Source organism: Nanorana parkeri, unplaced genomic scaffold (assembly GCF_000935625.1).
Source record: "Nanorana parkeri isolate BGI_ZX_2015 unplaced genomic scaffold, ASM93562v1 scaffold377, whole genome shotgun sequence".
In the NCBI taxonomy this organism is placed as follows: domain Eukaryota; kingdom Metazoa; phylum Chordata; class Amphibia; order Anura; family Dicroglossidae; genus Nanorana; species Nanorana parkeri.
In genome coordinates this window covers 675,010-689,583 of record NW_017306645.1, presented here as the reverse complement: position 1 = coordinate 689,583, position 14,574 = coordinate 675,010, and the positions used below count along the sequence as shown (strand labels likewise).

The following is a 14,574-nucleotide window of genomic DNA, read 5'->3' as shown; positions in this document are numbered from 1 at the left end:
GGAGTTTACCTTTAACATTATTTAGCATTTTTAGTATGATTTAGCATTTTTTGCTTTTGTACAGTGTGGCATTTATTATTTTAAAATACATGTTTTTTTTTTTAATTACAGTTCCTCATCCAAAGAACATTCCTTGGATTTCTATTGTAGCGTGTGTGATGGTTCTCATCATTGGCCTAGTGGTATTCTTATTCTTATTTAGTAAGTCCAGAATACTGAAATCTTACTGATTGGTGTGTTTGCTGGCAAGTTGAATGGCATGTTGGCTTCTTCTGTCTCTTTTTGAGAGACAAAACTGGTTTTAGTTGCTCTTCTGGACCAAAAGTCTTGACACACGTCAATGTAACACAATAATGGGAACTACGCCCATTGAAATTCATGGGGGAGAATTGATCAAAACTGGAGCAGACACAATCTGGAGCAGTTGCCCATGGCAACCAATCAGCTTCTCTCTTCAGTTTGTTCAATTAAGCTTTGAAAATGAAAGATAGAAGCTGAATCGTTGTCATGGACAACTGCTCCAGGTTCTGCCTTTTCCAATTTTAACACATTCCTCTTATTGATTTTTAGTGTCTATGTGTTTGGTGTGTGTTAATTAATGCATTCAAATGCATTGGATGTGAATGGGCCCTATCGGATGTACAAAAACTGCCCAGTGTCCCTCCAAATCTTAGTGGACCTTTTGTAACTGAGGTTTGGCAGATATCAATTAACCTCAACACCCACAATAAAATAAATAAATACTTTATGAAAAAGTACAGCTGTTTAACAAAATGATTCTTGCAAACTATCAGTCCCAGCACAATAGAATTGCTACCATGTCAATCCAGCAGTGCATGAGGTCTATCCATCCCTTTTACTAGCACTTACATTTTAGAGGCTTCCTTATGAGAATATGAGAAGTCAGATATCTGTAAAAAATAAGTCAAGGCAACTGGACTTGCTGTATTTTTCTTGAAGACGTTTCACTGGTCATCCAATCAGCTTTCTCAATTCAGAATGACTTGTACAAAGATTATATGGGAATAAATATGGTGAATGTAGCTCCAATCCACATAATCTGTTAGTCACAACCAGCAATACACCGGGGCAACAACTGGTTCACCCAAAAGACCCAACGCCAAAACACAAGATGAACAACTTTGTGCATGAAGTCCAGTGCAGTGAGGAGTGCTCAGAATTGTATGTCAGTGAGAGAAACATCTTTTACATTGGGGCCGCCATCAGTAAACAACATAAAAAAAACAAAAACAGCATAGGAATGTATAGCTAGCTTGCCTTTTGCAAATTCAAATAGCAGACTGGCTTTTGCACCCGCCCACTGCTGCTGTCAATCAGCAGAGGTGGACTTAAAGTTCTCCATCAGGTCCTCCTCTGCTGATTGACAACAGCAGTGGGCGGGTGCAATACACAGCCTGCTATCGGCTATTGCAAATTGAAATAGCTAATAGCAGCCTAGCTACTCATTCCCATGCTGTCCGTTGTTGTTTTTTTTTATTATTCTGATGGCAGCTGGTATCACAATACAAAAAGAAAAACAGCAGATAGCAAGGGAAGCACTAGCTTCTCTGCTATCTGCCATCATTTCAGGGAGGTTCCCCCCTGCATGTGGGGGGCTGGTGATGGCACCTCCCTGAAATGAGAAGGGCTCCTACCTGAAATTACTTTTTTCAGGTTGGGACGCCTGCTGACTCCACTTTCTGCATGCTTGTTCCAGGTCCACTATTGAGGTGATCAATAGTTTTTTAGTGCAGGTTTGCTTGCTTATCTATTACAGGTATTTATAAAGTGCCAACAGTTTGTGCAACTTTACATACTGTACAATCTAAGGTCCCTTCTCATATACATACACACATTAGGGCAGGGGTGGGCAAACTCCTAGCCTCCAGCTGTTGTAGTTCTACAAATCCCATGAGGCGTTGCAAGATTCTCACAGCCACAGGCATGACTCCCAGAGACAGATGGGATTTGTACGTTCACCACAGCCGGAGGGCCTGTTTTTGCCCAGACCTACATTAGAACCAGTTTACCTACCAGCATGTAGTGTGGGAGGAAACCCATGCAAGCACTGGGAGAACATGCAAACTCCATGCAGGTAGTGTTTGGGCTGGGACTGCCAGAGCACTTTGCTCTGCAAATAATACGTTGTGTGAGGCCGATGAGATTTTAAAATCACAGTCACATGACCAAAATAAAGATCCTTATCCTTGTGTTAAACCTTAATAACTACAATGCTCTATTTTGCCTGTAGCAGACCGAGACAGATTTTTTTCTATAACAATTGCCACACAGTGTAATTAGCTCTATGCTAGGCGACGGCTACAAGGCATTTATTTTGCTGCATTTATTTGAATGTCCATTTCCTAATGTGCAGCAGCTTTACCAGTGAGCTCAATCTGACTGGTGCTGTCACAATGTGTTTGCATGTACCCGGCTAGGTCTACTTTCTGCCTGCAGGTGGCACTGTTGCTTGCTGTGTCCAGGAACAAGTGCAGCTTGTTGATGAAAACACTCCACACATAGCAATATAGCAAGAAAAGAGGATCAGCTCACAGCTTCATATATCACCAATATCAAGACACTATTTACAAATACTCTTCTGTCAGCATTAAAAATGGCCCCTTAAATTGCATAAAGAAGATTGCAACTACCTGCATTCCATCATTTCATCCATCTGAAACCTCTGATATGTTCTCATGCATCCTTATATAAATTACACAATTAAAGCGATATTAAAGACAAACATTGTTTAAGCTATTTAAAATGCTGATTCAATCAATTACAACGGATGCTGCTTCTTGATGTTTAAAAAGTTGCTGATTCAAGCAATTACAATGGATGATGCTTCTTGATGTCTAAAAGGTTTAGTTTCCTGCAGAGTCAACTGGTCCCCTGAGCACTGGCCCTGATATCCTCATTTAGGGTGGCTCGTTTCCATGTAAGGTACCAGTGGATCCACCCTTGTGTGTGCTAGTAAGCTGTGTGTGTCTCCCCAAACACACAGTCACAGCAAGGGCAAGCCATTCCTCTACTCCTCTCTTCTCCAAGCTTGCAGATGGATGGCTGCAGGAGACTGTGCTGTCCCTTGTGATGGACAGGAAGTTCAGGGAAGCTGAGCTGAGAGAGCTGGAGCTGGCTGTTTAGAAACATGATGACTTGGGAAAAAATGTAAAGAAATACTTGTATCTTTGTTTGAGCTGGATTCATTATTGAAAAAAGTTTACGTCTAATCGCTAGATTAAAAGAGACAACACAATCAGGGTTCTGATTTCCCACAAGGCCAACCAAGGCCTTGGGGCAGCAGGGAGTAGAGGGGCAGCAGGGGTGTGGAAGTCCTATCTCCTGATGCCCAGGGACATGCATTTACGGGCACCGGGCGGGTAGTTGTTTTCTACATTTAGACCCTGCTTTGGGCAAGCAGAGCTAAATATACAACATGGAAGCCTTGGCCCTGAATACAATAACTAAATGTAATAACTAATGTATCAGCAATTCAGAAGGGACTTAGAGGGGCTTCTGCACTTCATCTTGTTCTCAGCCCTGTCATAGTGCTATTTAATGCTATTATTGAGAAGGTAATAAAAGCGCTGGCATCCACCATGCCAATAATTGATCATGTAACATAAATTACTTGATGTAACAATTTTTTTTTAATTTGCTTAGTTAAGAGACGAAGAGAAAAGAAGGTCAAACTGAAACAGCAAATACAGGTAAGAGTTTATTAACCCGTACAAATCAATGCCTTTAAGTCAATGGTTGTCAACGTACAAGGTATGGGGGGGCCTCAAATATAGACCCTAATATCTCCAAGGGGCGCATATAATATTTGCTATAAAGTCATGTTATATGATGCTACAGAAGCCTGAGGACTTACTAGAGGCATTGATCAGAGACTGCTCTACAGAAGTGGTTGGAGACTGAAGTCATGCTGTAGGAGACAGTTAGAGACTAGAGACATGTTACAGGAAACTGTGAATGATTACTGTTATAAAAAGCCCCTTTGCAACTCAATGCTCCTACCATTGATGGCTGGGTCTCAAGGGCTGCACTTCAAACCGGGGTTGCAGGTTGGGCACCAGGGGTTTAAGCAGACCTGCTGAATGCATGAATATGGATGGGTGTGTTGACTATATCAGAGAGGGGTTTGGTTGGATAAAGAAAGGGGCTATCCCCTATTACTATTATTATTACTACTATTATTTCTGTTGTGCCTATTGTTATAACAGGATCCACCTGAGGAAGACAATGAGGATCCACTGTTGGATTTAGATTTACCACAGCCCAATCTTCCTGAAGAGGACCAGGACATCACAATGCAGGGGCTGCCTGTGGCTCAGGAGCAGGGGAAAGACTATCACATCTCGCAGGAGGAAGTTTGACAGTACATGGTCTCTAACCGGAAGCTATTTGAACTAATGCGTACATTTTTAATGCCTGTTACAAAGGTCTCACTCAATAACTGGCGCCACAACAAGACGTAATGTACATATATCATCATGGATTTAAAATATTGTTGGCTTCAAGTGCATCAGCATGAGAGAGACTGAAGCAAAACTAAGACAAAATAATAATCATTTCTGTGTGTAAATACTGAACTGCTCCATAAACTACCAATTCACATGAAGGTTGCGATACTTACTGGGCATCCTGATCTCTCCCTTATTTACAGTATTTGTGCGCACATCTATTTCATAGAACGGAGGTATTTAAATAAAATTCAAGGCAGACTGGTCAGTAAAAATTTCTTCCAACAGCAGTCCAAATCTCATGATTGTGCTATGACTCAGATCCTAGTATATATGGAGCCATCGTATGTTGAGCACCCTTATATGAGGTGTCCCTATCAGAGTGCCCCTTACATCAGATGTCCCCATCAGAGTGCCGCTTACATCAGGTGTCTCCATCAGATGCCCCCTTACATCAGCTGTCTTCATGAAAGTGCACCCTAACATGATGTATCCCCATCACAGTGCCCCCTTATATCCTGTGTCCCCATCACAGTGCCCCCTTTTATCAGGTGCCCCCTTACATTAGGTGTCCCCATTGGAGGGCCCCCTTAAATCAGGTGCCCGCATCAGAATGCTCTTTTGTGCTCCCTTCAGGGTGCCCCCGTACCTTTTTAGCACCAGGCAGGCAGAGGGTAGGAACCGGGAGGTGGAGCAGGCTGCACGTCTGGGCAAAAGAAGTTCCACTTTTTTTCTTGATGCTGGTTGTGGGGCATGCATGTGATGTGACTGCAAGCATTAAAAGTTCTTGCATGGTATTTGAAAGGCAAGGTAGGACTGCCTGCTCATTTTGTAAATTTTGAGGTCTTCAAGCTGTTTTAGGGCCCAGTCACACCATATCCAGTGTGTTCCAGTGCGGTTCAAGCCCAGAACGCACTGGATCACATAGATCAAGCCTGCCAGTGTTCTGGGGCAGGAGGGGAGTGTCAGCGCCAATAATGTCAATGGCACCGCAGACACGCCCCCCCCCCTGCCCGCAGTGGAAACTCCCTCACTGGAATGCAAGGTACAGGAATGCCCTCTGTTCTGGTTCTGTGCGATCTGAAAAAATGCTGCATGCACTATGGGCCCTAAGAGTACCTTTTAAATCCCCCCTGCCTTAAAATACCCTCTCAAAACTGTGTCTGGGTAACTGATATTGGTGTTCTGGTGAATATATATGCAATTCTTGAAGAAATGTAAAAAATAAATGTGTGTGTGTCAAAAATAAATGTGTGTGTCATAACATATAGAATTAAGTGAGTGATACTTTTACTGGCTAATTAAAGTGGACCTTTCAGTAACATTACAAGTCTGCATGATTAAAACTGCTGAGATATCACAATATACAACAACTATCATTTTTCAAAACATTATTAGTAAAAATTACCTCCTTGCAAATGACTGCCTAGTCTAAGCTGATGGCATGAGTTTGCTGCAGGCAGGAGAAGGCATAACCACAGTCTCTTCACCTGCAGTCATCAGACTGTAGATTGTATCTTTATAAAGTGAGAGACATTTGTGAACACAGGCAAGAATTCCAACAGAATTATATGATTTTGTCATTTCTGAGCTGGCTTATGTGTTGACCCTGGATAATACTTGAACAAAATTAGCACCATCCTCAGGGCCAGATTTACTCTCTCTGCTGCCCCAAGGCCAGGTTCCCAGTTACATCCAAGAAGCTCCCCGCAGGCCGTGTATACACGGCCGGGAGGTAGTTAATGGGCAATACTGATCCCCCCCCCCTTTCCAATGAATATTGCATTTGATCAAAATGTAATAACTTCACCCCTCCGTGTGTTTTTTTCCCTAGATACCCTTTTTTCACTGGAGTTGTCCACAATAAATATACTCACTGTTCTGTTGTCATCTACTGCTCCACAGCCACATGCCAGGTCCCATGCTGCTATTTACTTATGTCATCAGGAGCTGGTTGTCCCTTCCTGGTACTTGAAGCCAACACCCTGATGATGCGTGCAGGCCATCCTCAGTCCAGTGAGTCGCAGGTCCACCTTCTACCAGCGCAGGTTCACCCTCCTACAGCTGCCAGCAAGCAGGGGTTGTGTGACAAAATCGCTGCTCTCCACAACCCCTGCTTGCTGGCTGGCTGGCTGCCGGAGAAAGATCCGTCCCTCACGGCTCCCTCTCTCCCTGATGTCACTTCCTCCCACGACAGCCACAGAGGAGAGAAACAGGAGAGGGAGAGTCGAGGGACAGGAAACAGCGCCACCTAGCGTCCGCCACAAGATATGCTAGTATGCGGCATTGTACCGTTTTGAATGATGTGCCCAGGCGGGACGTGGGCACAGACCCGGGCACATGATTGCAAACCCGTACTGCCCGGGTGAAACCCGGACGGGTGGCAACCCTAGCTATATTCAGCTGTATATTCCTGCACATCAATGGGTATTATTTTGTACTTGCAGTGTTTTTAAAGGGCTAAAACATGGGGAAATATGCTTGTACTGCAGAGATGTACTAAATATGTTTTTTTTTTTTTTTCAGGGTCATAGGCCTAAAGGTTTATAATAAAGCATATAATAACAATTGCAAGGGTTGTAATAAATGCGTTATTGTAAAAAATGACTTTTTGGTAAAGTAGGTAAGGATAAAGTACATCATTGTTTAAAGCTACAGCCAGCACTCCCATTAAAGCAGACCTAGACTCAGGCAACCTTATTCTTCAAATGGGGTAAGACAAGTCAGTCATGAGTGATATAGTACTTGCAGTGGGGATTCTGCAGCTTCTCTTTTGCCCAGGCCCACTTTCAATCCATTGTCTCTATGGAACAGCTCTTTCTGTTCCTAAAACCGTTCGCTGGGGACATTATCTGTGTAATCCAGCATCCATAAGCAGGGGTAGGTGGGATATCAACCTCCTGATTGGCTCCCATGAGACTAGAAGGCTGGAGGCTACATTGCTACTGTTCCCTGTGCTGTCTTGCTCTGCTACTTCCAATCAGGAAATGTATGGTAAAGGTACATTTTTGTGATAGTTCCTTCGTCACATTAACCTGTGCTAATGAATCCATGTGAGACGGCCAAAGTTTAAAGTACAGGTCCTCTTTAAATTATCTACTTGGAACTCTACCCGGATAATGCTAAAGGGTGCTTTAAAGCAGCTGAAAACCCAGATGTTCCCACTCAATCCCCTCCCAATACAGACCCTGTTGAAGCCAGTTTAATATAAAATAAAGCATGAACATGTCTGAAAATACCTTTTCCTTGACATTTTATTAGTGGTCACATATATATTATATTTACTATATTTACCTTGTCTGACACAGCACTTAGGCCTCGTTCACACTAGATGAAGCACCATTTTGATCGCACCAGAGCGGACCGCAGGCATAATGTGCCTTGCGATCCTGTGCGACCGATCGCATTGCGGCCAAAAGCCGTGGCTACCGTGCCATTCACTTCAATGGCCCGCCACGCCCCCTCCTGCCCCTCAAAGAAGTGAGCTGGTGTTCTATCACAGATTGTGACTGCGTTAGAATGTGTGGAAATTGTTTTCCGGGGTAAAAATGTGTGACCGGCAAAAGGTGAAGAATTCCAAGGCTTTTTCCGCTGTTCCCGGGCAGATCGGCATTGCAGATGGTATGTGCAGGAGAAACGATCTGCCCTGGAACAGCTGATTGGTCCTGAAATCTCACTTCTCTCCAACTTTGTGAGTGCAATACAAAGTCGGATAGAAGTGAGATTTCAGGACCGATCAGCTGTTCCAGGGCAGATACCATACCATCTGCGATGCCGATCTGCCCGGGAACAGCTGAGAAAGCTTTGAGTTCTACACCTGTTGCCGGTCACACATTCTTACCCCGAAAAAAATGGGCGTGACTACGTTAGAATGTGTGACCACGTGACTGGTCACACATTCCACCGCCGAAAAAATGGGCGTGATCACATTAGAATGTGTGATCACGTCACTGGTCACACAATCTGTGATAGAACACCAGTCACAATGCGAGGCAGTGCGTTCTTGCCAGAATTGGGACGGAACACACTGCATCTGGTCTGAACGGGCCCTAAGGGAGAAAGGGGAGAGCATTGTAATTGCTTAACTGGAAAACATCGAGGCTCCTAGCTGGAGCTGCAAAAGGGTGAAGAGTTTGGAGAAGACAGGAGAAGTGAACACTCTATGCCAAAATAGCTGATTTGGAAAAACTGCTGTCAATCATTTTCTACTGATCGCCCCTGACAGACATTTCTGCACTTAAAGGAAGAACACACAGTGCGTAGACAGGACATGCATTGTTCTGTACAGAGACGCAGAGCAACAATGTTGAAGGGGAAACCTGTATAGGCACAACGTTGACTGGCAGAAGGAGGAAGCAGGTAGAACTACCAGATTCACCAGGTTTTTATATCTAATAATATATAAAAAAAACTTGAGCAATTAAATACAATTGTATATGGCAAGCTTTGTAAAAGCATTACTCAATTATAATCGATTTCAGCCTGCCAGCTGAAAAAAAGAAATCTAACATAAACCTCCACCCTGCCCTTAGGAGGAGTGACTATTTAAATTTAGCTTTTGTCAGACTGTAGTCAGCCTGAGAAGTTGATCCTCTACTGAAGCATGGTGATCTATTCTGAAATGGACTAACAGGTATTACACTGAGTGCTACACAGCCAGGAGCAGGACACAGATTGCCACAATCGGCTTACAGGTCCTCTGTCTGTGAAGGTTGCAAGTATTTTGTTCTATAATTTTTTTGGAGTCTACTATAACCTGGGTGTCCTGTACCCTTACCCACCCTACCAAAGTTCTTCAATAAAAGTGCATCAGCATCTTATCATTTGTGAGGAAATTAGTTTTATCAGTTGCCAATGGATGCTCAGTAAGTGCTTTTTGGGCAGCAATGTAACAGTGAACCCAAGACAGGCTAGGAGGGACTGACCTATCCAGTGGCTTCTCCGGGGGTGAGTGCTACACCCAGGGCAGCCATCAGGGGGGGTACGGCCGATACTCATGTAAGGGGCCCGGGCAGCCTGGGGGGCCCGCCCGGGACCCTTACATGAGTATCGGCCGACGGTGAAGAGCGAGAAGGCGGACGGACCCCTGCAGCAGAGGCCTGGCCCTAGCAGCGCAGGGCCCCAGCATTGCCGCTCCATCGGCGACGCTGCTCGTGACGTCAATTCCGGCCAGTCCGGCAGCAGAGGAGGCCTGGGGTGCAGGTAAGAGGAGCTAGGAAGGAGGGAGGGGGATGCAGCCCTGACCAGCCTACCTTAGAACCCCTTCAGAGCCCACTATAGCCAGTCTCAGATGGGCTGTGCAGCATCTATGGTGGGCTCTGCAGGGTCACTCTCAGGTGAGTCCAGCGCGTCACCCAGCCCTGCGTCCAGCGCGTCACCCAGCCCTGCGTCCAGCGCGCCACCCAGCCCTGCGTCCAGCACGTCACCCAGCTCTGCGTCCATCGGGTCACTCAGCCCTGGGTCCAGTGGGTCACTTAGCCCTGTGGCGGTGCGTATGGGGGGACCCGACCTAAAGCCGTGTAAGGGGCCCCAAAATTTCTGATGGCTGCCCTGGCTACACCTGCATGAGGCTTGTAAGGGTCAGTGTCAGCTTTTCCATTACAGACTATATACAAACTTCTACCTATTTCTGATCTAGAATGTCCTTTCCAGATTGATTCTTGAATAGGAGGGTCTGGGTTTGTTATAATGAGCTGGTAGACTTTCTGTGTCGTAATAAGGAAAGTTGCAGGGTCTCCATCCCTTTAGAAGTAATTAACCCTTAGGAAGTATTTCTCCAAAAATGAGATTCCTATTGCAGGGGATGTCTAAAATGTCACTTGTGCCCTAGAACAGACTTCTGAGAAAATCAGTGAGCCAATCACAGAAGCAAGTAATGACAATTCTGGGGGCGTTCTACACATGGTGTACAGAACGCCTCCAGGTTGCCATGTTGCACTGAGTTTTTCCAACAGTTTTAGATATTTACAGCGGCCTTAGTTTGAAGTGGAATGGGGAAAATTTATAACATTTAATAAAAAAATGGCTTGTGCAGAAAAAATATTTGCTATATTAATTTCTTGATCTGTGAATAGATGCAGTTGTGTGTACAGAGCCAATATGAAATATTTTATATATTTATGTTTGCTGTCTCGGTCTCGGGTTGGGAGGATTTCCCTCCCCTGTCAAACCCCGGCAGAAAGGGTGTAACAAGGACAGAAAGTGGAGGTAAAGCTATCCAACGTGGACATAAACAGCAATGCGGACATGATAAAGGTTCTAGTTCTTTTCCAATGTACTTAAAAACACTTGAGGTTTTAACGATGAGTATTAACACTCCATTGTCTGCATAACTGGGGGTTTGGCAGGAGTGTGTCCTTTGCCAACATGTTTTGCACAGAAAAAAAGCCCTTCTCAGAAAGTTGGAAGATAAGGAACTTGTGCAAGATTTTTTTTATTGCTGAGTTTCATTGATGTGATTTCTCTCTATTCATTTCCCTTCTGTCTTTGGGACATCTCTCCAATGAAGACTCAGACAGCAACAAAGACTGATTTTTCACCACCATCTTTGACTTTATACTGACTTTTCAAAATAACAAATGCAATCATTTAGAACTTGGACTAAAGGTTTACTATAGTAAAACAGTTTTTATCCTTAAATATTATTATTTTTAATAATATGATGATGTATACACAGTATATCAGTCCAAGATAATATAAAGCCCAAATATTTCTTCTAAGGCTGGCCATACATAGTGAATTTCTTCCAGTTCTTAAGAAATCAGCTGAAATTCACATTGAGGGTTGCTCTGTTGGCCCCCACTTTGAGGGTTGCTCTGTTGGCCCCCACTTTGAGGGTTGCTCTGTTGGCCCCCACTTTGAGGGTTGCTCTGTTGACCCCCCACCTGGACATTCTTTGAACTTAAAATCAAAGGAGCCGAGCGGAACATTGTTGGCCAATGTAACTCTGAGCTTTGGGTGAGTATAATTTTGTTATTTTAGCAGGTAGACAAAAACTAGCACGTAACCCTTGCAGTGCAGGGATAGCACCACTGCAGGGGTTAATAAAAAAAAATTCCTGTAGTATTTTTTTAAAGACGTGGCACACAAAAATAAATGAATAAATAAAAAGTATCCATTTTTAGAATTAGTTAGATAAGAAGTCCCTATGGGCTTCAGTAATACAAAATATAATACAGTATATGGCCTACAAATATACTGTACAAACAGCATAAACCATCATAATACTAAAAATATATAAATGTTTGTATTATGATCGATTATGCTATTTGTTAACCCAATACTATTGTTTATATAATATGAACATTTAAAGGGTTTTTAGATATTTAGTTATTGAAACACATAGAGACTTGTTATTGAAACTAATTCTAAATTAGGATACTCGTGTATTTCTGCTTGTCACACCTTTAGCATTGGTATTGGATAGGTTCAGATGAGGCGTTTGTTTTTGATACATTTCATTTATTAGCGCAGTGCAATATTTGATACTATATTCCAATGACAACTATGTAAATGGGTACGTTCCTCTCACTTTCTGTTCTGTCTACACAGGAAATGAGTGTAAATCTCCCCAATGGGACACAGAAGGAAAAAGAAAAACCTTACCGCAGTTCTTACTCTATCCACAATGGGAAGAAAGATTTGGCTTTAGATATACACAGGGGAATACACATTTTTATGTGTTGTAAAGTACATTTCTGTATACATATTAGTTAAGAGAAAACACAATCTGCATTTCCCCCCCATAGCACCTTGCATGAATTTTCATCTTTATTGTCATAAATAGCTGCGTGTCTATCCCATGTGTGAAAATGAATAACATAAGAGTAGGGCAAGTAAGATGATCCACATAATACTAGGCTTGGAAAAGCAATAATGGAAAGTAGAAATTCTGGGCGACGTCGCCATAATGAAAAACAATGTTGTCATCTTCTCATTCTTCCATGCATCTCCTCTCCTGCTCTCCTATCTGTATTCTCCCTCCCTCTCCCTTCTTCAGAATCTCTGCTTTATGGGTCTCTGAGGCCTCCTCTGATTAAATGATTTCTTCCTTTTCAGCAGAAAAACTAATAAGAGCCTCGAAGGATTTTTCTTTTGACTTAAAAAAAAAAGAACAAATATCTTAATTTGCATCCACCCTGCAAACTAATTGGTGGAAAATGAAACTGGTGAAGCCGCTTAATTAAATGAGGACAGAGTGAAATCCGACCAGATCCTGATTAGCTAGCACATTAATTCAGTTTGTGTGAATTTAGATGAGGAGGGAGCAGAGAAGAGGAGGGAACGGTAGGCTGGGGATGTAGAGGGGTTAGAAGAGGCACAACAGAATCCACAAGTCATCACGCAGATAAAGTGACACGGAACAGCAGGAGACATACATATTTTGACACCATCATCAAATTAGAAGCCAGGTTTCAATGGTTTTTAACTCTTCGGGTTCTTTGGATTTCCCTTGGGCAGCGTCTGGTGAAGGGCTTAATAGATTACAAAAAATAAACTGTGATTCCCAGTCTTCATCAACTTGGCAGCTGCAGTGGATTTCCTCAAATAGGAACAGCTGTTCTGCTTAGAAATCCATTGATGATAATTATCATCTGCATATTTTCACTTGAGGAGGCGCTATAACTGGGCCTGCTTAGTGGAAGGAATCAGCGAGAGAACCATTATCTCGGAATATCAAACATCAGTAATTAAACTGTATGCTGCGTAACTAAAGGAGCCCTTGTAGGAGAGAATCTTCTGTGAACAATTTGAACATCTACTTTCTCGAAGGAAAAAAAAAAAGAGTATGGGTCATGCATAAATACAATACACAAAAGTACATCTGAAGGCACCTGTGTGACAGTCTAAACAGGTTCCAAACCCAGTTGCTATGTGATGCACAAACCACAGAAAAAAAAAATTCCTTTACTTCCCCTGAGCGAGTCAAATCCTCTTTCATTTGTGTCTCACACACTCGCCCTCCCAGACAATGCAGCTCACGGAGGGATGGTTTCAGCAGCAGAGACAGCGCTGTCAATCCTGAAATCAGTGGGCAGGACTAGGTGTGGCCAGCTGCTGATTGACATTCTTCAGGCTTGCTGGCAATGCTGATAGTCATGTACCCCGCACCATCTTCTCATTCAACTGTAGTGTAAGCAGGCACAGCCTACATGACAGTGACAGCACTACTCTTAACTTACCGTAGTAGCAATGAATCAACACTGTCACCCCATCATAGAAAGCTGCATGAGGTGGACTCCTGCACAATCAGACTGAAATGTGTACAACCATCTTAAAGACGTTGGTTTAATCAGACTGAAATGTATACACACATTTTAAAGGAACAGCCAGACCAAAATGAGGTTGTACAATAAAACTGACATGTACAATCATGCCAAAATGTGTACAACCATCTTAAAGGAGATTCTACAATCAGATTGAAATCTGTACAACCATCTTAATGAAGATTGTACAATAAGACTGAAATGACATTGTACAGTCAAACTGAAATGTGTACAACCATCTTACAGTAAATTGTACCATCAGACTGAACTGTATACAACCATCTTAAAGGAGAATGTACAATCAGACCGAAATGTGTACAACCATGTTAAAAGAAATTGTACAATCAGGACTAAATGTGTACATTCATCCTAACGGAGATTGTATAATCAGACAGAAATGTCTACAACCATCTCAAAGGAGATTATACAATCAGACTGAAATGAGATTGTGCAATCAGGCCAAAATGTGTACAATAATCTTAAAGGACAATCAGACTGAAATGTATACAACCATCTTAAAGGAGATTGTACAATCAGAATGAAATGTGTACAAGAACCTTAAAGGAGATTGCACAATCAGACTGAAATGTATACAACCATTTTAAAGAAGATGCACATTCAGACTGAAATGTATACAACCATCTTAAAGGAGATGTACATTCAGACTGAAATGTATACAACCATCTTAAATGAGATGTACATTCAGACTGAAATGTATACAACCATCTTAAAGGAGATTGTATAATGCATATTTAGCATAAGAAGTCACTGCACCATTCAGCACACCAACATACACTCAAATCTGCGTTATTATAATTAGCTTTGTATGGACTTCCAATGAT

General features: G+C 42.8%; 1 protein-coding gene across 1 annotated transcript in view; it reads left to right on the top strand.

The window, feature by feature from the left end:
• CD40 (CD40 molecule) overlaps nucleotides 1-4,379 on the top strand; it is a 33,315-nt gene extending 28,936 nt beyond the window's left edge. Inside the window, exons 8-9 of the mRNA XM_018559039.1 lie at nucleotides 3,664-3,710; nucleotides 4,227-4,379. Coding sequence (XP_018414541.1) covers nucleotides 3,664-3,710; nucleotides 4,227-4,379 — 200 coding nt within the window. The remainder of the gene's footprint in view (nucleotides 1-3,663; nucleotides 3,711-4,226) is intronic.
• Nucleotides 4,380-14,574: the final 10,195 nt, after the last annotated feature.